At 34.8% G+C, this 22,588-nt stretch overlaps 1 protein-coding gene across 4 annotated transcripts; it reads right to left on the bottom strand.

Annotated features, from left to right (window-relative positions):
- Nucleotides 1-15,599: 15,599 nt before the first annotated feature.
- Nucleotides 15,600-21,534, bottom strand: LOC103717230. 4 transcript variants are annotated; one of them, XM_008805540.3, is made up of 3 exons: nucleotides 21,379-21,534; nucleotides 17,739-17,809; nucleotides 15,600-16,563 (listed from the first exon to the last, which is right to left on the bottom strand). In XM_008805540.3, exon 3 carries the CDS (start codon nucleotides 16,447-16,449, stop codon nucleotides 15,955-15,957), a length of 495 nt encoding a protein of 164 aa, XP_008803762.2. In that variant the 5' UTR covers nucleotides 16,450-16,563; nucleotides 17,739-17,809; nucleotides 21,379-21,534; the 3' UTR covers nucleotides 15,600-15,954. The 4 variants fall into 4 exon arrangements, with proteins under 4 accessions (XP_008803762.2, XP_038981898.1, XP_008803761.2 ...); XM_039125970.1 differs by having other exon boundaries at nucleotides 15,600-17,245; XM_008805539.3 differs by having other exon boundaries at nucleotides 15,600-17,274.
- Between the last annotated feature and the right edge of the window lie 1,054 nt (nucleotides 21,535-22,588).

The raw sequence follows: 22,588 nt of genomic DNA on the forward strand, positions 1-22,588 counted from the left end.
ATGAAGCATCTTGTGGATCAATATTTTATTATAATTGTTAGATTTCCTTATTATGTGATTTAATATTTTACAAAGCATCTTGCTATATCAACATTCTAAAGCCGTTATTATATTGTTCCATCTATATGTTTATATATTCTGCAAGATGCATTGTTGAACACTGTTTTTTCTCATCTTTGATAGAAATCATTATTGGATACACTTTAAATAATATATATATATATATATATATAGTTTAGCTTTAGATTCTCAATTTTAACATTAAACTGTTTAATTTAAAAAAAAAATTGGTTTACTATTTTAATCAAGAAAATAGATTACTGTTTTAATTAAAAAACAGTTTACTATTTAATTTAAAAAAAACAGTTTAGCATTTTAATAAAAAAAGTTTACTGTTTAATAAAAAATAGTTTACTGTTTAATTTAAAAAATATAGTTTACTGTTTTAATCAAGAAAACATATTACTGTTTTAATAAAAAAACAGTTTACTGTTTAATTTAAAAAAAATAGTTTACTGTTTAATGAAAAAAACAATTTACTGTTTAATTAAAAAAACAGTTTACTGTTTTAATCAAAAAACAGTTTACTGTTTAATAAAAAAATAGTTTATAAAACAGTTTACTATTTTAATTAAAAAAACAGTTTATTGTTTGATTAAAAAAATAGTTTACTGTTTAATTAAAGAAAACAATTTACTGTTAAACTAAAAAAAAATAAATAAAACAGTTTACTGTTTTAATTAAGAAAACAGTTTACTGTTTTAATATTTTTAAGAAAATAGTTTACTGTTTTAATTAAGAAAATAGTTTTACTGCTTTAATAAAAAAACAGTTTACTATTTAATCAAAAAAAATAGCTTACTGTTTTAAATTAATAAAAAAATAGTTTTGGCTAAGATATATATTAAAAAAAGGAGGAAAAATTAAAAGGAAAAAGTTTGATTGATTAAAGCTATAATAAGTTTTGGAAGATCAAAAAATTTAATTAGAATAGTTAAAAACAAACTCTTAGGATTTTAATTTTCGATAACAATTTGCTTCAAACAATAAATGGTCATTTAATGAGAATTGTATTTGCTTGCAAGTATTTAAACCTAATTGGTGACATTGATGTTGTTTTCCTTTACAATTATTAGTAAAGTTATTGTTACATAGTATATTATTAAGAAATACTCTTAGTAACATCTTGTTTACATTTATTCATTAGTGACGTTATTGTTATTATTTTTCCTCACAGTTGAATATTCTACTGCCCTTTTAAACTTTAAAATCTTAGAGTTTAAAATTTAGAATGGCAAATATGGAAGAAGCTAATAGTGTTAAGCCCGAGAAATTTAGTGGACAAAATTTTCGTAGATGGCAAAGACAACTTAAATATTGGTTGACTGTGTTAGGACTTGTATCTGCTATAGAGAAACCACAGTCTAATCAAGAATTATCTTCTCGGATGACTAATGAGCAAGTAGAGTACCATTGCTATAATAGAATACTTAGTGCTTTATCTGACCACCTTTATGATGTGTATCATGCCACTACCTCAAGTGCAAAAGAACTTTAGGATGCTTTAGAGGCTGAATATGGGATAATAGATGCTGACATTGATTGATTTACTGTCTCAAATTTTAATAGTTATAAAATGGTAGATGATAAACTAGTGGGAGATCAAATTCATGAGTATCAAGAACTTTTGAGGGAAGTTGAGAAAAAGGAACTAAATTTAGTAAAAATTTTAAAGTCTTCTGTCTTATAGATAACTTACTGATCTTAACATCTTCTGTGAGGAATATGAAATAGTATATGAAATAACAACGTCATACTCTCTCCAATCTAATGGAGTAGCTGAAAGAAAGAATAGAACTTTAATGGATGGTTAATACAATATTGATAAGTTCTAGGCTACTTGAGAACTTGTAGGGAGAAGTAGTTCTTACTATATGTTTTATATTGAATAGAGTAACTATGAAAGATAATGATAAGACCTCTTACGAAAATTTGGAAGAAAAGAACACCTATCTTAAAATTTTTAAAGTGTGGGGGTGTTTAGCAAAAGTGGCAATCCTTGAGCCTAAGCGAAAGAAAATAGGGCCTAAAACTATAAATGATGTCTTTATAGGGTATGCTCAAAATAGTAGTGCTAATAGATTCTTAGTTATAAACTCTGAGATTAATAAAATTTCAAACAAAGTTATAGAATCTAGAAATGCTACCCATTTTGAAGATATATTTTCTTATAAAATAAAATTTCACAAGTAATAGATAAATCATCTACTAATAATAAACCTTCCACTAGTACAAGTGCACCTAAGGAACCAGAACCACAATTAGAGTTAAGAAGGAGTAAAAGGTCTAAAATAGAGCAAAATTTTGGAGACGAATTTTATACCTTTATAATAGAAGGAGATCCTACTATCTATAAGGAAGCTATGTCTTCTTTAGATGTTCCATTTTGGAAGGAAGCTATAAAAAGTGAGATAGAGTCTATTATTCAAAATAACTCTTAGGAGTTAACTGATTTACCTCCTGGAAATAAAGCTATTGGGTGTAAATAGGTATTCAAGTAGAAGTTAAAACTTGATGGAAGCATAGACAAGTACAAAGCTAGACTAGTGGCTACAGGTTTTACACAAAAGGAAGGAATAGATTACTTTGCTACATATTCATCCGTATCTAGGATAACTACGATTAGAATTTTAATTGCCTTAGCATCAGTGCATAACCTAGTAATTCATCAAATGGATATTAAGATTGTCTTTCTAAATGGAGACGTAGATAAAGAGATATATATGGAGCAACCTGAAGGTATTGTAGTTAAAGGTCAAGAACATAAGGTTTGTAGGTTAGTTAAATCTTTGTATGGTTTAAAATAAGCTCCTAAGCAATGGCATGAGAAGTTTGATAAGGTGATCTTAGAATATGACTTTAAGATTAATGAATATGATAAGTGTGTATGCTACAAAGAGAGTAATGGAGAACATATGATCTTATATCTTTATGTTGATGATATATTAATACTTGGGACAAATTTGGAGATAGTAAATGATGTTAAGTCTTATCTTTCTAGAAACTTTGACATGAAGGATTTATGAGAAGCTTATGTAATTTTAGGAATGAAGTTAGAAAGAACACGTAATGGAATTACTCTTAATCAAACTAGCACTATAGAAAGAATGTTAAAAAAGTTCAGTTATTTTGATTGTAAACCTATATCAATACCATATGATCTAAATGTGCATTTAAAGAAAAATAATGGTGAACCAGTATCTCAATTGAAGTACTCACAAATGATTGGATCATTGTTATACATAGCAAATAAAATTAGGCCTAATATAGTATATGCAGTTGGAAGACTTAGTAGATATACTCATAATTCTAGCAAAGATCATTGGGTTGCTTTAGAGAGAGTCTTTAAATATCTTAGAGGAACCATTTAATACTCATTGTGTTATAAGGGATTTCCGAATGTAGTTAAAGGGTATAGTGATGCGAATTGGATAACAGACAATATGGATGTGAAGTCTACTTCAGGGTATGTATTTCTTTTGGGTGGAGCAGCAATATCTTGGGGATCTAAGAAACAAACTATTATCTCTCAAAGTACTATGGAGTCAGAACTCATAGCTTTAGATACAACTTGCTCTGAGGCTGAGTGGATTAAGAACTTGATGCTTGACATGCCTTTAGTCAATAAACCCATGCATGCCATTTTCATACATTGTGATAGTAAGGCAGTAATAGAGTTAGTAAGGAAGGCACATACTAATAAGAAAATAAATAGACATTTGCAAGTGAGGTATAAATCAGTTAAAAACCTATTGAATAAGAATATTGTGTCTTTGAAATTTGTAAAGTCTGAGAAAAATATAGCCGATCAGCTGACCAAAGCTCTTTCTAAGAGAGCTGTCATTGACTTGACGAGAGGGATGGGCTTAAGCCCATAAGGGAGTCACCTAGGGAGGTAACCCAACCTTTGTGATTGGAGATCCCATGAAGAAGGTTCAATGGGTAGAAATAATACGTATTGCATGACTCATTTCAGCACTACTTTTAAGGAGAGAGTCTCCTGCTCATCCCTATGGCAATAGTGCTTTGATATGTGACGTTAAGGAAGGGTGTTACCCTGAATGAGCCCGAGGCAGGCATACTCCTACAGGATACAAGTCACATGTATTCTTGGAGGACTCACCTAAATGAGAGTTATCGTAAGACCGCGACTGTGAGAATTAGGCTGTTCTCTAATAACTCTCATGAGAATCAAGATTCAGCGCATGGCCATAAGTAGCGCCTAACCCGCACCAAGTCTATATCAATACTATGTGTGTGGCATGTTAAAATCTGGTCCAAAGGGTCTAGTTCAAGACTTAGTTCACTATGATCCTTCATGTTAGAACTGTCAACACTAAGTGGAGATTCAAGTCCGGAAGACACCTGCACCCATTGCATAGTATAAAGTTGCCCAAATTTTTATGTATATAAATATGTATGTGATTTTATAAAGTTTTGAAACTTGTGGGGGACTGTTGGAATTTGGATAGATTTTTAAAAGTTTTAAAGAGGTGTTAATAAAAAATATTTTTAACCCCCAAATTTTTTAAAGAATTATTTCAAATCCCATTTGGAAGTTTCAAACCTTTCCATTATCTCTTATTATGGCCTTAATGAGGCCATAAGTATTCAACCGTTATGGTTGGATTACAAAAGGCCTATAAAAGAACCATTCTTTGTATCTAAAAAAAAACTAAAAGTCTTCTTCTTGCTCCCATAATCTCTTCCTGCCACCATTTTCTCTTTTATAATTACCTATTTTATTTTATATTTTGGGCAACCAATATAGACTAGGTAATCTGCCTACTACAGACGTGCACTGTAGATTAGGCCCGCTGCGAGTTGTTTGGGTTGTATCTTGGAGTCGTCGTTGACCGTCAATACCTGCATGTGGGGAGGCAACAACGGCTTTAAGACAGTGCGTCTCTTGGCGTGCCTCTCACACCTCACAGGCCAGATATTTTCTTACCACTATTTTATTATAATTGTTAGATTTTCTTTTTTTATGTGATTTAAATATTTTATGAAGCATCTTGCGGATCAATATTTTATTATAATTGTTAGATTTACTTTTTATGTGATTTAAATATTTTACAAAGCAGAAAAAGTTTAACTTGGGAGTTCGAACGCTTTGAGTCCCACTGGAAACCATAACGTACCCTTTGTTACAAGGCTGAAACACCAGTATGATCATGTGTTGTATTTCTAGGCTGATATTTGGCCATCATAACAGCCCAAACCATCCAAACTTGAGGCACAAAGTATGTAGATCTTAAAGTCTGCTTCAGGCAAAATAATCCCATGCTTGATATTTGTCACGCCCCAGATCCGGAATATGATTTGTTGTGCTCTAAATCCAAAACATGACATGGTTGTGCTATCGAGAGGTACAGCCTATGATAACACGAAGCTAACATTACATTTATTTTTCAAATCCATCTCAAATATGGTAGAATAACCAGGAATTTTATTTTATTATCCATTAAATAAAAACTAATACTGGTTCAGAGTGTCTAAATCCAAACATAAATACAAATCCCACAATCTTTACTATTCAGATAATCACTTACTATAATTTCATAATCAACTGAAGAATTAAAGTTCTGCTCTGCTATATAGATCACCAAGCTTGCTAGTGCGAACTCCAAGTGTGGACCATTCTTTATTCCTATCAACTGTATTTGTCTGGAGAGAGAAAAAAGAAAAAATGGAGATATATGAGCAACATGAGTCAGTAAGTAAACCTTCCACTATTTTACCGGATTAAGCATAAGTTTTTGCATGTCAAGGCATCATTTAAAGAAAATAACAGATATTACAAAATAAAATATTTCAAAGTACAGTATATCAAAACAAGTCATAAAGCTAATCATGCATGCATAAATCATTCGTCAAACATGATTCATGGTGTATAGCATAAATAAAATCATAAATCATTTATTATTGATCAAATTACTACTCTCAGACTAAATGCTAAGGTCACTATTATACCTGTGACAGGGTCATAATCGATAAATATCAACTACTATTATCCATTGGTAGGGTCGTATGCCAACTATTATTATCCGCCGGCATGATTGTATGCTAAGTATTATTACCCGCAGGCAGGGTCGTATGCCAACTACTATTAGCCACTGGTAGGATCGTATAAAACTGAATATCAATCTATCCCACTTTTAGAGGCCATACATAGCTATCTAGCTAACAACCTTTTGCTATAGTCATTAAGAAAATTTTTTTAAAGTCATATTTCTTGAATTGTATTTTCTTGAATCATACATAAAAAAATATTAAATAGCTTTATAGAGTTTATAGCCCATAAATAAATATTTAATAGTTAAATAATCATGAAATTATTCTTTTCATAACAAAAATACAATTCAAGAAATAATCATGTGACGTTAAGGAAGGGTGTTACCCTGAATGAGCCCGAGGCAGGCATACTCCTGCAGGATACAAGTCATATGTATTCTTGGAGGACTCACCTACATGAGAGTTATCGTAAGGCCGCGACTGTGAGAATTGGGTTGTTCTCTAATAACTCTCATAAGAATCAAGATTCAGCGCATGGCCATAAGTAGCGCTAACCCGCACCAAGTCTATATCAATACTATGTGTGTGGCATGTTAAAATCCGGTCCAAAGGGTCTAGTTCAAGACTTAGTTCACTATGATCCTTCATGTTAGAACTGTCAACACTAAGTGGAGATTCAAGTCCGGAAGACACCTGCAACCATTGCATAGTATAAAGTTGCCCAAATTTTTATATATATAAATATGTATGTGATTTTATAAAGTTTTGAAACTTGTGGGGGACCGTTGGAATTTGGATAGATTTTTAAAAGTTTTAAAGAGGTGTTAATAAAAAAGATTTGCAACCCCCAAAATTTTAAAAGAATTATTTCAAATCCCATTTGGAAGTTTCAAAACTTTCCATTATCTCTTATTATGGCCTTAATGAGGCCATAAGTATTCAACCGTTATGGTTGGATTACAAAGGCCTATAAAAGAACCATTCCTTATATCTAAAAAAAAAAACTAAAAGTCTTCTTCTTGCTCCCATATTCTCTTCCTACCACCATTTTCTCTTTTATAATTACCTATTTTATTTTATATTTTGGGCAACCGATATAGACTAGGTAATCTGCCTACTACAGACGTGCACTGTAGATTAGGCCCGCTGTGAGTCGTTTGGGTTGTATCTTGGAGTCGTCGTTGACCGTCAATACCTGCACGTGGGGAGGCAACAATGGCTTTAGGACAGTGCATCTCTTGGCGTGCCTCTCACACCTCACAGGCCCGATATTTTCTTACCACTATTTTATTATAATTGTTAGATTTTCTTTTTTTATGTGATTTAAATATTTTATGAAGCATTTGCGGATCAATATTTTATTATAATTGTTAGATTTCCTTTTTATGTGATTTAAATATTTTACAAAGCAGAAAAAGTTTAACTTGGGAGTTCGAACGCTTTGAGTCCCACTGAAAACCATAACGTACCCTTTGTTACAAGGCTGAAACACCAGTATGATCATGTGTTGTATTTCTAGGCTGATATTTGGCCATCATAACAGCCCAAACCATCCAAACTTGAGGCACAAAGTATGTAGATCTTAAAGTCTGCTTCAGGCAAAATAATCCCATGCTTGATATTTGTCACGCCCCAGATCCGGAATATGATTTGTTGCGCTCTAAATCCAAAACATGACATGGTTGTGCTATCGAGAGGTACAGCCTATGATAACACGAAGCTAACATTACATTTATTTTTCAAATCCATCTCAAATATGGTAGAATAACCAGGAATTTTATTTTATTATCCATTAAATAAAACAAATACTGGTTCAGAGTGTCTAAATCCAAACATAAATACAAATCCCACAATCTTTACTATTCAGATAATCACTTACTATAATTTCATAATCAACTGAAGAATTAAAGTTCTGCTCTGCTATATAGATTACCAAGCTTGCTAGTGCAAACTCCAAGTGTGGACCATTCTTTATTCCTATCAACTGTATTTGTCTGGAGAGAGAAAAAAAATGGAGATATATGAGCAATATGAGTCAGTAAGTAAACCTTCCACTATTTTACCGGATTAAGCATAAGTTTTTGCATGTCAAGGCATCATTTAAAGAAAATAACAGATATTACAAAATAAAATATTTCAAAGTACAGTATATCAAAATAAGTCATAAAGCTAATCATGCATGCATAAATCATTCGTCAAACATGATTCCTGGTGTATAACATAAATAAAATCATAAATTATTTATTATTGATCAAATTACTACTCTCAGACTAAATGCTAAGGTCACTATTATACCTGTGACAGGGTCATAATTGATAAATATCAACTACTATTATCTATTGGTAGGGTCGTATGCCAACTATTATTACCCGCCGGCATGATTGTATGCTAAGTATTATTACCCGCAGGCAGAGTCGTATGCCAACTGCTATTAGCCGTTGGTAGGATCGTATAAAACTGAATATCAATCTATCCCACTTTAATTTAGAGGCCATACATAGCTATCTAACTAACAACCTTTTGCTATAGTCATTAAGAAAATTTTTTTTAAGTCATATTTCTTGAATTGTATTTTCTTGAATCATACATAAAAAAATATTAAATAGCTTTATAGATTTTATAGCCCATAAATAAATATTTTAATAGTTAAATAATCATGAAATTATTCTTTTCATAACAAAAATACAATTTCATAAATATGGAGTTCATAGTTCACAAATAGTACTTAACGATAAAACAATCATGGATCCATTAATTCACAATAAATTATGAGTTTCATAATATTATATGCTTGATCCTTAATTTAAAAAAGATATGATATCATCACCATTTAACACTATTTTATATTTTCATAATACCAAAAAATAATTAAAAATTTAAAAATTAGGAAGGAGTATAAGGCTTACTTACAAGTTTAAAAACCAGTAAGGAGTATAAGATTTACTTACTTTTTTCGTCTTAAGCAGTCAAACTTCACTAGGTGATTCAGTTAACCCTATTAAAAATATTAAAAATGAGATTAATTTCTATTCGAATTAAAATAAATAAGAAAAGAGATAGTTGGTCGGGTAATAGTGTTCAGCGGTTTCGGGTGGGTCAGAACCGAGTGATTCGATCAATAAATCATAGGGCATGGATTCGATCAAGACCAAGGTTAATCAATAAGGTTCATCAATGAGGGTTTCAGGGACATTCAATAGGGTTAGGATGATCAGTCCAACAGGCAGTCCGAGCACTAGGGTGGATCAGGGCTCTTAACAGGGGTCAATTCGGATTCATAAATCAGGTCAACAAGATCCGATACTAGGTTCTTTAGATCTTCTAGAGAGATAAAGTAGAGAGAGGAGAGAGAAAATAGAGGGAGAAGAGTAGAGAGAAGATAGAAAATTAAGAGAGAAAGAGAGGAACGTCTCTCTCTCTCTCTCTCTCTCCCCCCTCTTCTTCTTTTCTTTTTTCCTTGGTAGAATAGAGCCATTCTTGGATTGATAGATTCGTGTCCCAGCTCGCTCGCCGATAGCTGGGGCTTCGACATCGGCCAAAGTTCAACGCAGGGGAGAGGCTGGGAGCTGCGGCAACGAGCGCGTGGCAGCGAACATGGCCAAAAAAAAGGAAGAGAAACAGTGAAAATATGGGACAGTGAATAGAAGAATTTTTCAATCGATTTTTGGCCAATTTCTCGACCAATGGTGGAGGGGGCATGGAGAGAATAGAAAACAAAGAGAAAGAAGGGTGGGGCGTTGCCTCACCCCAATTTCTGCCAGATTTAGAGGAGAAAGACAGAGTCTTCTTCTCCTTTTCCTGCTGCAATAGGGAGAGCTTTGGCTAATGGGCCTATTCTTCTTGGGCCGGTCCATTAGCCCAAGTACAAGATTCCCTATAAAGGAAGTCCAATTATTAGATCAAAAGGCTGGTCGCATCCTAATTCCAATGAGATTCTTGATATGCACCGAAATAGTTCTCAAAATATTAAAATCTACGACAAAAGCATGGCCATAAAAATCGCCTTGTTCTGGCGAACTTGGGTCAGCCAAGCATTCCAGCCTAGGATATCTGTTGCCCTATTTTCTTATTTCCTCGTATTCTTTCTCACAACCTCTATCCTCTTTCTGACTAACTTGGAGCCTAAAAGACTGCATCTTTTCTCAAATGCGTGGCTGGAACACCTTTATTAGCCCCAACAAAAGCCTCGGGAGCAAAATTTGTTGGAGATCTCTGTCACAAATTAAGAGGCGCCATCCCCTTGAAAAGATAGATACATTCACCATAAACAACTAAAGTTTCGTCCAAAAATACCAGGAAACCCAATATCTAAAGGAAGGAAATTGATATTTCTTACAATCGTGCAGAATAAAAAGCTGTATGCAACCAATTCAACGCGATTCATGGAAGCATCTATGAAATCATTAGCGTCAGCAGTCTCGGCAGCCTAAGAAAATTCGAAACCTGAGGCAAAAGTAAGCATGAAGAAAAACTGGAAACAAACGAACCAGGGTCAGCTGTTCGACGTCATCCCTGTCGAAATCGTTGCAGGACTCACTGCCGTGGATCCTGCGCCCTCGGCGGCGACACCCCTGATCCCGAAAATGGTGGGATTTTATGCAGTCCGCAAAAATGAGAAGGGAGAGAATATCAAAAAGATCTTGTGATGGGATTTGGAATCTGCAGGGATCGTTTGGTTCGCAGAAAAATAAGGGAGGAAAGTGAGGTCAACGGAAAACTAATGAGATGCCTCTTGTTTGGTTGGAATTTTCAAAGGAGAGAGACGGAAAAATTGTATTCCCACGAGAATATGATTCCCACATTTCGGGCTCGTTTGGTTCGCGGGAAGCATTTTCCTTCCTAGGAATATGATTCCTGGGAAACAAATTCCTAGGAAGAGGATGCCTAGGAAAGTACTTTTGGTTCGTTTGGTTGATCATGGGAAAGTGACAAATTTCCAAGGTGCTTATGTTTGGTTGGCCATCCACTTTCCTAGGAAAGTTATATATAATTCCTATTATGCCCTTAATAAAAATTAGGTTTTTAATGCCTCTTTAATGCTTCTTTAATGTTGAAAGGACTTTTTGGGAAAAAGTAAAAATGGAGTGATTCCCGCCTCATGGGAAAGTAACTTTCCCATGTTTCTCATGGGAAAGACTTTTCCATGAAATGTGGGAATCACATTCCCATGGGAATATAACTTTCCCTTCTCTCTCCTTTGAAAACTCCAACCAAACAAGAGGCATCTCATTACTTTCCCGTTGACCACACTTTTCCCCCTTCTTTTCCCGCGAACCAAACGAGCCCTTCATGGAAAAGACTTTCCCATGAGGGGGATCACTCTATTTTTACTTTTTTCCAAAAAGGCCCTTCAGCATTAAAGAAACATTAAAGAGGTATTAAAGACCTCATTTTTATTAAGGGCACAATAGAAATTATACATAACTTTTCCAAGAAAGTGGATGGTCAACCAAACATAAGCACTTTAGAAATTTGTCACTTTTCCATGGTCAACCAAACATGCCAAAAGTACTTTCCTAGGCATCCTCTTCCTACGAATTTGTTTCCCAGGAATCATATTCCTTAGAGGAAAAATGCTTTTCACGAACCAAACAAGCCCGCAGTGAGATAAATGGAGCCACAAAAGGGAATAACTGCAGTTATTTCGGATTGGAGGAGGGAATATTCGATGCTTTTCTCTCTTTTTTTTTCCGTAAGGCTCGAATTTAGTGGAGTTTAAGACGTTTGGTTATATATATATATATATATATATATATATCGAAAAATAATAAAATAATATTGTTATAGAAATAAAATTTTTATATTTTATCAAAAAATAGGAAGAACATAAGAAAAGCTACTTTTTTTTAGTTGGGTTGTCAAAGATGATTAACTCAGAAATCTCGCCTACTAAACTTACTTCACACATGTCACAATTTTGTATTGAAGTTGTAGAACGTAGCTGGTACGGTGCTCGTGAATGGAAGCGTGCAGATTAGGCCCATGGTGAAGCGGAAACTTTAAGTTTCTACTTCTGCCCACTTATTTATTCAGAAGTTGTTCGCTGACAAGGTCATAACCCGCCGCTTAATATGTGATGGCATAGACATCACGAGATCCACTTGGAAGTTTGAATGATAGATGCGTTAAAAACAAAAAAAAAAAAATGGAAAAAAAATCATTTTTTCCGCTTCGCAGAAGACCTAAACCACATCCATAATAAATGGAGAGGACAGGAAAGCAACCATATCTAGCGGTGATATTTTTTGAGCGAAACATATGAGTGCAAAACCATGTTAACAATGCATGGTTTAGGCCTTGGACTGCAGCCTACTTGCCCTGCTCACTTGCGTTTGGTTAGAATGTTTAGAGTTGGTTTATAAAGATTTGCATTATATCTACCTGAACCTGTAGTATTACTGGTCATTTTTCTACTGTATGAAGTCAGATGATGGCTGAGTTTTGTTTATAAGCCAATAAAAGGAAATTAACAAAATTCAGCAAGGCCTCCTGGTCAGTATTTTACAAATCAACCAAATCTGGATTTTTTCTTTCTTCATGTCAGATCTGGTCTTGTTTGATACATACATACATACATACATACATACATACATACATATATATATGTGTGTGTGTGTGTGTGTGTGTGGTTTTTTAAGAAGTTATTGAATGAACGGGAGATAAAAAAAGAAACATAAATTGTATGCAACATTCATGGATGCATATACAAACAAATTCATGTGTAAGAGAATGACTACAAGGTCAATGAAAAAATCTCTTATTGCACTTTCACTATCATTGTTATTTGGATTTTTTGCATGAATACCCTCCTAAATATTGGATTTTGCATGAATACTCTTCCAAAATTGATATTTGCATGTATATCCTCGTAAAACATTTGTTTTGCTATTCTACCCTTTTTTATTTTTGTTTTTGCATATGTACCCATGCTATCTAGCGACGCTAAAGAATTAATGGTTTTAAATTAAAATGACCGAAATACCTTTAATGGGTAGACATGCAAAAAGATCGCGATCCCAATAGCAGAAGAAGAAAATAGGGACAATTGCATAATTTTAAAATTTTATTTTATTTTTAATTAACATAAATATAATTTTTCTTAATACCGTTAGAGCAACCGTTATATTAGGGGCATTTGTACAATAACAAAATTTTACAAGGGTATACATGCAAATATCAATTTTGGAAGGGTATTCGTGCAAAATTTGATATTTAGAAGGGTATCCATGCAAAAAATTCTTTTTATTTCTTTGCTTCTGCTCTCATCATTAGCTCTCATGATTTTTCTATTTTTGAATCAGTTGATTCCCTTTATGATAGAGAGGGCAATTGTCCATTCGTTTTTCTTTCAGTTTATGAAAGATCACTAGCTTAGTGCAATATCTCTATGTATTTTCTTAACAGAAAAGAAAAAAATTGATAAATTAAATGAAGGTTTGTCATCATTTTGACATCTTCATTGGAAATCTGTTTGAAAAACTCATATAAGCAAACAATCTCAAATATCCTTAGTCATGAGATATATAATTGCCACTATAAATAAGAATCAAAACTCCATCAATAGTAATTAGTATTGACATTCTCTCTTTATTCTTGTCCAATTAATGAGTTTTTCAAAAGATCTACCAAACTCTTGAATGAATAATTTGATCACTGAATATTCAATACTTCCTTGAACTTCGATTGGATGGATTCATATATATATATATATATATATATATATATATATATATATATATATATATATATATATATATATATATAACAAATTAAATATCAATAAATACCATTCGTTACTTATAATTACTTACATTATTTATTATTGCAAATATAATTATTATAATTATACACGTATATCTATAATATTATTGATTTGTTTCATTTGTGAGGAGCTAGATGAGAAGAAACTCTCATGTCCGGTTCCAAAAGGGGGAAGTAAGTTGATCAAAATTCATTGTTGCAGTTTTTCTTTCCTCAATCTCAATCTTGATTCATGCAAAAATTTAAAAATTATGATATTAGTGAAACTAGAGAGATCCGAATTCCGACGAGCGAACCAAGCACGACTTTTATCAACCAAAAAAAAAATAGCCAAGAGGTTTGCCTAGAAGCAGCCACACTAGGAATAAGAAATATGAAAATAAAGACTTTTGTTCAGGAAATTTATAAAAAATATCGACTGATTTGTAGGCATGGACATGTCACCTGGTCTGATTTGGCCACGCGAGAGTGAGAGGCGGATTGATGACGACTTGCACGTGAGACAACCATATTTGCCCAAGAAGAACAAGCCACCAAATATCATAGGTTCAAACAAATAGAGACCGTTCAACCTTAAAACACCCACGCAAGCAGAAGTGGACGTCTAGAGGATAGACAAATTCCCCTTCTTGTTCCTACATGTCAATCGAACTATGAGCTAGAGGTCTTTGGGGTGTTTCGAAGATCATAAAAGCAATGCCGCAAAAAAAGAAGATTTGCTGCAAAAAAAAAAAATGGCTCCATTGCATCATTTGTGATCCTTCGCAAATATTTGCCTGCCATGAAGGATAATCGACTACCAATGTTATGATCATTATATAATCATCATAATGTTGGTAGTCCAAAGACTAAATCCATAGAGATGCCTTCCCAAGGTTTAACGCTCTTCTTGCCGCTTTTTTCTTATATATATATATATATATATATAGACAGATATATAGATATAGATATAAATATAGATAAATACATACACAAGGTTTAACAGCAAATAAAGAACTAGGTTACAGGATCTCCAGAGACAAGTCTTCTCTGAAGTTGGTGATCAATCAAATTAGAATGAACAACTAAGCCTTCGTTTAGGCGATGGGCCACCCTATCATCCTTTCAATTTAAGTATCTTCCAACTCCGAATCCATCATAAGCCATCCCTTTTTTCAGATGCACCAACCTTAGATATGTTAAATAAATGAATTAAGTTTTAAGGTTTGGCCATGATGATACACAGTTCTATCAGATCTCAGAGTTGAAACCTGGTATGGATGCTAACCGGCCCTGGCTGTATTCTTCCACACATAAAATCCAGCAGAGGCACTATTACTTTAATAGACAGATGTCCTTCTCTGGGACGGTCAGACCCACCTCTGAATGCTTCCAGATCGGTGTAAGAAATGAAGGAGAAGCTACAAATAGAATAGAAGAGCACCACAGGACAATTTCCCCCAATATCTTCCACATAGGACTCAAAAATCACAAGAGAAAACACTAGTTATGAAACCGGAAGTAATAGAACCGACATAAATTATCAAATGAAGACACAAGAAGAAGATGACCCTATCATCATCCAATCTCTTTTTTTTCTCTTTTTTCTTTTTTATTTTGTAGAAACATTTATGGAAGGCAAGCACCAACTGCCCCACCACCTCAAAGCGCAAAAGCCAATTCCGACCAACCAAGGACACCCCTCTAAGCTACTCCACCCATCTTCCACATAATGCCATAAATCAAACACCAAGAACCACCATTTTGCCTAGAGAAAATGGCAGCAACACCAGCTCCAGTCGAGGTTGGCACTCGAGGGACAATTGGATCTCTGGTCTCACAGGAGATTGAGTACTTCAGACGGCTTCATCTAGGGCAGCAAGAAGTCTCTAGCCAAAAACAAAAGAAGCCGAGTATGGACATCGCTTCCTTCGGTGGCAGCACCAGGAACAAGTCAGGCTCTGGTGGCATAGCTCCAAAGAAGAAGAAAAAGAAGATGAAGAAGAAGGTAGTACGCATTGGAGGATTCCTTCCAAGCATCTGCTCTGCAGTAGAGATAGCTAACCGTGTTCAGACAGACAGGATCAAAGAGGTTGGATACAAAAACCTGAGAACAGATGGTAAGAAGCTGCCCCAGGACTAGGAGATGGACTCAGAGAGCTTGGAGAAGCCAAGCTTTTTCAGCCGGCTGCTCATGGGGTTGCTGCATTTTAGATCTACAACTTCCACAATGTAAGGTTGTCCTTTCTTATCCACTTTGTCTGTATTTGGATTTCTGTCTATAGCGATATCATCAGAACCTAGCATTGGAACTCGATGTCCATTTTTCCGGGGGTTGTGTCGGGGTTTATGGGCATCTCCGGGGGTTCTGTGAGCTGTGCCATTGCTGCTGCTGCTGCTGCCACTGCTACCAGATTCATTAGGTGGATTTTTCCTATGCAATGTTTTCTTAGGACTAGCACCACAGGGTACTGAAACTGGGCCTGTTTGAGATTTTCTTCGCGAGGAAGATGATGCTTGTGATGGTTGTTTCATGGACTCTAACTCTTGTGACATCAGGGAGCCAATTGTACCAGTGGTTCCCACCTTAACAGAGTCCCCATTGGCATTGATGATTTCTGTTGTCCGAGGCATGATCTTTTCTTCTGAGGAGTTTTAGGTGTTTTTCCACAAGTGAACTGAATGGAAGTCAACGAGGTGCTATTGCTTGAATCTGATGGCTGTTTGAATAAATTGTTGTCCGAAGTCCTGGTGAGGTGTAATAGAATGTGCAGAAGTGATATGTGAGTTGTGTTTATAAATTCACCCAACTTAATTATTAATTTTTCACATTCAAACCCAAAGACGTAAGAATATAACTAGTGCACAACTGAAACTTGTAGAGAAACCGGATGGTGAGGAAATCCTGCCCACCCTCCCTTCCTTCTGATAGAATTAGTAGAGGGTAAATATCCATTACGGATGAAAAAATAAACAAGTTACGTTGAAATATTGTTACAAAGAAACTAAAAAAAATGATTGCATTAAGTATAACATTATTTGTGTTCTAGAATAGAAAGGCGAGATCTGACACTCCAAAGAAGGAAACAAACTTATGGGCTTCAGCACTAATTAGTGATTTTGATTCACAAAAAAAAAAAGAGAATGATCAAACAAAAATGAAATAAACAGCTTCTAAAGCAAGTGATATAAATTGGAAAAAGATTCTTTTGCCTGTAATTATGTGAATAGCAAACAAACACAATTACATGGAAGATGAAACAAACAAAAGTCCTAAAAATTATCAGGCATAAGTTTCTGATCCAGATGGACATAAGCATTAATGTGGGGGTTTGACAGATCATCTATCAGAAGTCAGAACTTGCATAAATTTATCATGACTGGTGCTCAGCCTTATTTCAACTTTTACGATCTAATGCTCCACTTCCAGCTGGTAGAATGACATAGACAGAGAGAGGCCTGTCATTAAGTCAATAAAGCTAATTCAAGGAATATGAAACCACTCTGATGGTTATGCAATTGAAATTCATGCTATAAAGGAAGAAATCCCTCAATAATCCCCTACACGAGGAAAGAATCTAGATGAAGAGCCTTGAAGATAAGATTTGTTATGAGGAATCATATTCATCTCTAAGGCAAAAATAGAGAGATAAAAGCAACATGACCCCAATTGAATTCTACACATGCATGCTTGTATACACTCCAAACTCGGCAGAGGAGTTATTTAAACTTGAACTCTCTAACCTTTGAGAAATTTAGACTGCATGCATGACAAGCATCAATTTCCAACTCCAATCATTGCAGAAGGTGATGAAAAACCCCAGATACTTAAATTTATGAAGAGGTGTGCACGTGCTGACCACTATTAATGCAAGTAATTTAGTTCACAATTTATTCACTGAAAGTAAGAGAGCCATAATTACCTAGAATCTGGCAGGATAAGTGAGTTGAGTTTCCAATATAACAAGCCAACTGCATTTAAAAATTCTTTGTCCTGCAGAATTTCAAATAAAAATATCACAGAGAGAAACATAAGGACTCAGAGATTAGCCTTAAGGCTTCATGAATTTACCATAATGATAATAACTTTTTTAATAAACCAAATAAAATACATCGCTCATACTTGTGTAGCCTAAAAATCAGATTGTAAACAAAGTGTACTGGTTGACAAACATGTTAGTAATAAGGTATCTCGCATATGAAACTTAATTCCATGTGGAAAACATAGAAAACCTTCCTTGGAAGGACTCAGACTTAGTGTTAATATTTTAAGCCAACATTTGGCAATCATAATGACTAAATATTAGGCCAACATTTGACAATCATAATGACTAAATATTAGGCCAACATTTGACAATCATAAAGACCAAATATGAAACTGAAACATAAAACTTGTAGGATTTAGAGGCATCTTCAAAAAATGAGAACTCACATGCCTTAAACAATCAAATGGAAGATAAACCGCCAAAATCATTAAGTCCAAAAAAAATTACCCAACCCTAATTCAAAGTAGATTCCTGATTTGTAACAGGCCTTCCTCCTTGGGAAGAAAAGATAATTGTGCCGAAGTTCGGGAGTTCAGAGAGACTCTTTAAACCCTTAACTCGATGAGAAAAAATAAGACTTACATCAAAAAAATAAAAAGGACATTCCAGTGCAGGAGGATCCCCTATTGCGGGTTCTAGGGAGGGTCAGATATATGCCGCTTTATCCCCATATAAGAAGAGATTGTTTCTATGTTTCAAATCCATGACTCCCATATCATAATGCAGCAACTTTACCATTGCGCCAAGGCCTACCCTCGCATTACATGTTAAGGGATTTATGTTTGATATTTCAACGATGACTTACACATAATGAATTATCTTCTCATGTACTTGCTTGCAAGAAGTTGAACTCAATCTCAAGTAACTTTCATTTTGAACTAAGACACATTATTCACTTTATGATCCAAAGTAATACTTGATAATTCGATGAAATTATTTCTCGAAATCCATGGATACTTATACCATGCATCAACAAATTCTTCATAAAGAATGTTAAAAAGGAACAGGGTGGGCGGAACCGTTACGAACTGGGCGGTTCCAGTCGTTCTGAGCCGCACCGACGGCCTACCAGTATGGTTCTGGCAACAGAAACGAAAACGTTGCTAGAGGCGAAGAAAGAGAAGGAAAAAGAGGAAAAGAGAGAGCGAGTGAGGAGAGAGGGAGAGGGAGAGGGAGAGGGAGGGAGGCCGGTGGAGGAGAATGACCATCCCTCCCTCCCCCGCTCTCTCTCTCTCTTTTTCTCTCTCGTTCGTTCGAAACAAGGAAACGGCTGCAGCTTCCCCTTGCTGCCCCGGTGCCGGCCTCGGCCACCCTTTGCTCGCCTCCCTCCCTCTCTCCCCGGTTCTCTCTCTCTCTTTCTCTCTCGTTCTCCCTCTCCTCCGCCTCTTCTATTGTGTCAGTATGGGCCCAGCATGGCACGGCGCAAACCCGTACTGACTCGTCCAACCGGAGAACCGGTATAGTGCTCGATACCGGTTCCACCGACGTTGAGAAGGAATATGTGTTGCTTCAAAGTTTCAAACATCAAATTCATGCATGAGCTAACCCTCATGTTACTCCTTATAGAGAAAGTTATTTCAATGTCTTTTTTCAGTCTTCAAACCTTCATGGATCAATCTCCCTCAACTGATGAAAATCATCATCTAGCGGACTAAAAGCATTATCATCCAACGCAGTCATCATTCATATTATCAACATGATATATAGAGATATTATCATATTTTTTTGAGATAAATCACTGGTTGCAACCTCTAAATAATAGAAAAAGAAGAAGTGGCAGTTACCTTTGATTCATTCTCATAATGACTGAGCCTCTGCAACGAGGAATCTAAGGTACGTCAAGTGCTTGCTGATTACACTGAAATAATGAATTTCGCAGCACTATCAGCTCTTCAAATTCTGAAATGCTCTAAGATCAGTGTGATTTTTTAGTGTGTCCTAGGATCTGATGCGTTATAGCTAATTTTACCACTTTCTTCATGAACTATCCAAGCCAGACCACGTCCATGTAAGAGGCTGTGATACCAACTAATGCAAACAAAAGATATAGAGACCAAGGGATCAACCTTAAGATTTCATATAATCCACCCTGATGAATAAAGTTTAAAAAAAAAAAATCAAAATGATACTTCACTAATTCATAGGCATGACTTCTTGATATAAAAATCCTCAGTGCCTTCCTAACAACTCTTAAACCAAGTAACTACTAGCAAAACGAGTTACCAACTGAAGGATTTACTTAGGACACTTGATTACCACTTAAAACCATAAAATACCTTTCTTACAAGCGCTGAAACTCCAGCCTGATCCTGTGTTCTAACTCTAGACCAGACCAGCATTTGGTCATCATAACAACAAAAGCAACTGAAACCCAAAACACAAAATATGCAAGGCTTGAAGTCAGCTTCAAACAATTAATCACATGCTTCAACAGACATGCATATTGATGATATTCAATGGAAAAGGCAGCTAAATGATTAGATCAAATAGCTGGTTACATCCTAATTCCTATGGGTTTCCTAATTTGCATTAGAAAAAATCTCAAATATTAAGATCTTCTGCAATAACCATAACCATCTAGCTTTGTTCCTAGTAATTGGGGTCAGCTTTATGGATTCTCAACACTGAGCATTCCAATTTAGGGCTACATGAGATATTATTTCAAATTTTTCCATGACTTTTCTCCAAACCTCCATCCACGTCACCTGAGGTCTTCCCTTCCTAAGATCTTCCAAGAAGTTTTATTAATTCAAAGTTCCCAACAATGAGTTACACTATTTTCCCATATAGAAATCCCAAAAGATCACACCAAAACCCTTTCTAATACCACCTTCATCCCAGATACGGAGTCAAAAATGATCATAATTATGATGACTTTGTCAACACCCAGACAATCAAATAGATAAATAGAAATACTTATAAACTTGGTAAACAAAAATATACAATTGTGACACACCACCCACACCCACATTCACAAAGAAAAGGCTCAAAATGTTAAATTTTCAAAGACTCAAGGCAATCCTCTAGTTTCCATGTTCCACAAATCACAGTTGCAGTCCCCATTGAAACAATGTCGCTAGCACGAAGATGATTCGGATGTCCCAAAGAGAAAAATCATCAGTTAAAAACCTCATAGATTTCCTTGTAAAGACCCACAAAAATCCTGTCTTTCTCCCGACCAAAACCTCGAGGACTACCAAAAATCCGATCAGGACGTTTGCTTCGCTGCTTCAAAGAAGAGCAAACCAAGAGCACCGAGAAAGGCATAGAAACTCCTCTAGTCCACGAATCTACTCCTAATCCATTCAATACAAGCCTTACTTCGATCAAATGACACGATCGAAACAAGAATCAAGAATTTTATCTTTCAAACCACAAACAAACAAATAGAAACAACTCCAGAGCGATTCAATGCGTCAAAAAAATAATAAAAAAAAAATCAAAAAGGCAAACTAGAAAACATATCATCCATTAAAACGTAGGGGTCGAAAAGAGTAATAGAATCGAAAAGGCGTACCAGCGAATGGTCGGTCTAGTGTTCTTCTTTTCTTCGATAAAGAGGAGGTTAAAAAGAAGAATAAAAAAATTGAGGAAAATGAATAAATTCTTGCTTTAAAAATGTCGGTAAGGGAAGCGGATTCTACGAAGAGGAAGTGTTCGCTTCGCCGTGAAATGATCTCGTTGGAATTTATAGCACGCGTCCGCCCCCATCTCGCGCTGTCCAGCATCGTTCCTGTGTTCCTCCGGATCTCTTTACTTAACCAACACGTGGTATCATAAAAATGGATTTATGATTGAAAGAATACAATCATGGTTTACAGCGACTCGGTTATAAACAATAACCGTTAGAAAAGAGAACCAAAGCCTCCTGTTAATTTAAGACAATAATAAGCAAGCGAATATTATTAAGATCCTATTTGGCATGATCTTTGGTTTTCTTTTTTTTTCCCCCAAACACCTAAGCTAAGACAGTAATTTTGTTGGTAACCCATTTATTTATTTTTCAGATTTTTGATTTTTTTTTTGAATTTCTAAAAGTCATGGAACTTTAAAAAAAAAATCTAGATTTCATTTGGCATAATTTCTATTTTTCAATTTCACAAAGCCAAAACTGATTCTATATTTTTTAAATCTAAATCCAAATTTTAATTGATGATCACTTGGATTACAGCAATGACGATGGTGGTGGCCAGTGATAACCATTAAATGGTAGTAGCAATGGTCGACATCACTAACCAAGAACCAACAAGAGTGGTGGCTATGATAGTGACAGAAATATGACGGTAGCTATAAATGGTTTTCATTCTTTATTATTTATAAGAACTTTCACTCTTTTCAATAATATAAAAGGAGTTTTAATTTTTTTTAAAAGAAAAAAATAACCAAGCAACTATTTTGCTTAGGGTTTTGTGTTTTTAGGAACAAGAATCAAAAAGTAAAAATTTTTGATGGTTTTGAAAATGAAAACCTCCTATTACCACTATTATCATATCTATCACCACCATTTTCATCATACGTGTTACTCCCCACCACCTACTGCTATTTTCATTTATTGGTACCATACCAACATCATTAATTGCCACCAACAATTGCCATTATTATTGTTGTCAGCATTATTGCTAAAAACAATCCAAGTAAATGTTAAATAAATTTTGGGCTTTCATTTTTAAATAGAAATAGAAACTAGTTTTGTTTATTAAAAAATTAAAATTAAAAAGTAGAAGTAT

Source organism: Phoenix dactylifera, chromosome 4 (genome assembly GCF_009389715.1).
Source record: "Phoenix dactylifera cultivar Barhee BC4 chromosome 4, palm_55x_up_171113_PBpolish2nd_filt_p, whole genome shotgun sequence".
Lineage (NCBI taxonomy): Eukaryota > Viridiplantae > Streptophyta > Magnoliopsida > Arecales > Arecaceae > Phoenix > Phoenix dactylifera.